General features: G+C 31.6%; 1 protein-coding gene across 1 annotated transcript; it reads left to right on the top strand.

The window, feature by feature from the left end:
- The first annotated feature begins 2,461 nt into the window (after positions 1-2,461).
- LOC149138053 (putative 2' cyclic ADP-D-ribose synthase BdTIR) lies at positions 2,462-2,974 on the top strand. The gene has a single exon (XM_089450223.1). It carries the CDS (start codon positions 2,462-2,464, stop codon positions 2,972-2,974), a length of 513 nt encoding a protein of 170 aa, XP_089306349.1.
- The last annotated feature ends 278 nt before the right edge of the window (positions 2,975-3,252 follow it).

Genomic DNA, 3,252 nt, shown 5'->3' with positions numbered 1-3,252 from the left:
AATTCTCCAATTTCCCATGTCTTTTGTCAATTTTTGTCTAATTTCCATGTTGTGTTATTTTCCCATGAATGAACGTTCTCTATTATTTTTCTATGAATGAAAATTCAACTCTTAATCCCTTCATCGAGCTATTTAAAATTTTACTTGAAGCACTTGATTGAGCTTCTTAAGTGCTCGTTCAAGCAGTTGGAGGGCCTAAAAAATAGAGTTTTAGCTCCCCTTTTGTAGATTTCTGTACAACACCATTTTGTAACATGGAAGACTTAAGACATTATTTGCTATTAGGTGGCAGCGTTGATCATGTTGGATTCACGAAGGAATCCATTATCTAATGGCATATGAGTTTGATATTTTATAATTCATATGATATTTTTCACCTAATTTCTTTGGAACGTTATGCTTGGAATTTTTTTGGACACTTTCAAAGCGCTAAATGAGAAATCAATAACATAAAATATATAAAACAAAAAATTTCAAAAAATACCACCATCTTCATTTACAAGTCTTCTTCAAAAATATACCGTTTGTCTCAAAAATGTAATATATATATATATATATATATATATATATATATATATATTAAAAATTAGACATTTTAGACTAAGTTATTGCACATGAACACACACATACGTGTTAAGATGTGTGAAAATTTGCAAAGACAAGCATTTCATTTAATTGGAAACTTCACAACAATTATATGAATTTTGAGCGCTTTAATTTTATGAAAGAGTAAAATTTTAAGATTTTATTGCCACTTTAATATTATAAGAGAGTAAAATTTTAAAATTTTATTGCCATATTTGGCCCAAGAACGTTATCCATCTTCATGCATTCACCAATAAATATAGAAAAGCTTAATAAATTTGATTAATAAATGTAAATAAAAATAGAAAATATTTTGCCCACGGGGCTTTGGATTGACGGTGAATGGGTGCCTTGTTAAGACACTCCTTGCGATAGGTCACCGGTTCAAATCCCCCGTGGGTACTTAGGTTAGTCTTAACATAGAAAAAAAAAATAGAAAATATTTTTAAATATAGAAATGTGAAATATATAAAAAATATAAGTAGCAGCTATAAATTAAGATCCATTTAACCATATAAATTAAAACAAGTGCTACATGGAAACTTAGTTCATCTAAAATTATAATAATTGTTAATAAGCAAATCCATTGCTATAGTAAAGCCTTTACACATAAATTGATATATGAAGTGGAGAAATTAATTCGCGACTTGCATACATTTTGGTGGTTAGTAACCACTAATAAGTCTATACATTTACATTTTTGCTAATGAAAAACACATAAATAACAGTGGGCAATAAGTCATGGTGAGTTTATTTATTTATATTTTATTCCTATATATTTTTTAGGCAAAGACTTGCATAAATTATGATGGAAAATAACTAATGGTAAATATGTTATTTGCCTAAATATGAGTTATTTTCAAGGACTTATATTTTGGGTAGTTTTGCTGCTGCAAAAAATATCATGGCACTAATATTGCAAATATATCTAGAAATTATGTCAAAACATGTGTGAGACAGTTATCACATGGCATTGGATGCAAAGGGTACAATGAGATCTTTAAGATAAATTGGCTAGTTAAATGTTCAAAAATAGTTTTTTTAATAACATTGAAAAATAAATATTTATTTTTCAAAGTTAAACATTATAATTTACGTTAGTGAATGCTAAACTAATAGTGGTCAAAAGACAAATTTATTGCTACCATCCTCCCTTGCAAGGAATAATAATGACATATTCATAACAAATATATTTCAAAAATTCGTATTTAAATGAAACTATTATTTATATTTCATAAAGCTTGGATTATATGGCCAAATCCATTACATCAAGAAGAAGAAAATATAATTGTGAGATTCTCACAGCGTCAATATTCAAATAGAGCCATAAAAGGGTCTTGTCGTCTTTACATTAAAATGTGAAAATTATATAAATATAAATAATATTATTAAAATGAGTATATAACTATCTCACAAAATAGTAATTTACAAAATAAACACCTTAAATTGTTAATTATAAATACATTGAAAATTTAAAATATCATAGATCTATCTTAATTATAGATTTACCAAAAATCTAGGAAAATTAAATGTATCCCATTTTTTTTAGATTTGAAAATTTTGATTCCTTCCTAACATTTTTCAATTTTTATTTTACATTTTGATAAATTTGATTCCTGGCGTAAATGTAAAGATAAAATAAATCTATATTATAATTCGCTAAACGAAATTGCCGGCACTTCCAGCTCTCCACCAATTTGATTCCTTCCGTAAGTGTAAAGTTAGAATAAATCTATATAATTCCACCGATGGCTTTATATGTCATTTTCACATGTTATGTGTAGGTCGTCGGTGTTGATAATGCTTCAAATATTAAAATTACAGTACAGCTCCATTAAGCTCATTTGAGACCAACCAGACTAATATTTGTCATAGTATGGCATCCTCTTCCACCTCTGCGTCCACCTCGTATGCCAAAAACAACTACAATGTTTATGACATTTTTATTAACCACCGTGGGCCTGGTTGCAAGAAAACATTGGCCACCTATTTGTATGATCGCCTTCGCAAACATGCATTGCAGGTATTCCTCGACCAGTGGGAATTGCAAGAGGGAGATCTCTTCCCTCCCCAAATCGAAGGCTCCATTCGGACAACGTCTGTTCATATAGAAATTTTCTCTTCCAGATATGCGGAATCCATTTGGTGTTTGAAAGAGCTGGTGTTGATGTTGGAGTCCAGGAAAACTATCATTCTGGTCTTCTACTATGTCAAGCCATCCGAACTTCGGTGGACACAGCGAGAAACTGGACTCTATGATAGAGTCTCGAGCATGTTCCCGTGGCTTCGCTGCTTGCTCTGTTGTACGAGGGATGAAAATGGGGTGTATGCTCGATCTCTGAGTAAGCTCGAAGAGAAGAACACAATCGATTCTCAAACTGGTCAATAGAAGCCTTGATACGACTCCAACATTATTGGAAAGTGGAGGGAGGCTCTTTCTCATGTTGCAAACATAAGCGGTTTCGACATGGAAACGTATAATGGGTAAGATGTTGAAATCTAATTTCAACGCTGCCGTACACTTTCAACGCAGCTACCAGAAAACGTTAAGCAAACCTCGCCGGAAAGCTCTCGGGTTGATTTCAGGCAAAGGTACTTTTCCGATGTTTGAACCCGAGAAATTTTGGTAATGACACGTGGTTCACCCCTGACGTAACGCAACGTAAG

Source organism: Pinus tabuliformis, chromosome X, assembly GCF_031772625.1.
Source record: "Pinus tabuliformis cultivar Carrire ecotype Pingquan chromosome X, CPIR1, whole genome shotgun sequence".
Taxonomy (NCBI): Eukaryota; Viridiplantae; Streptophyta; class Pinopsida; order Pinales; family Pinaceae; genus Pinus; species Pinus tabuliformis.
Note: the sequence above shows the minus strand (reverse complement) of the source record. Positions and strands in the feature narration are given on the sequence as shown.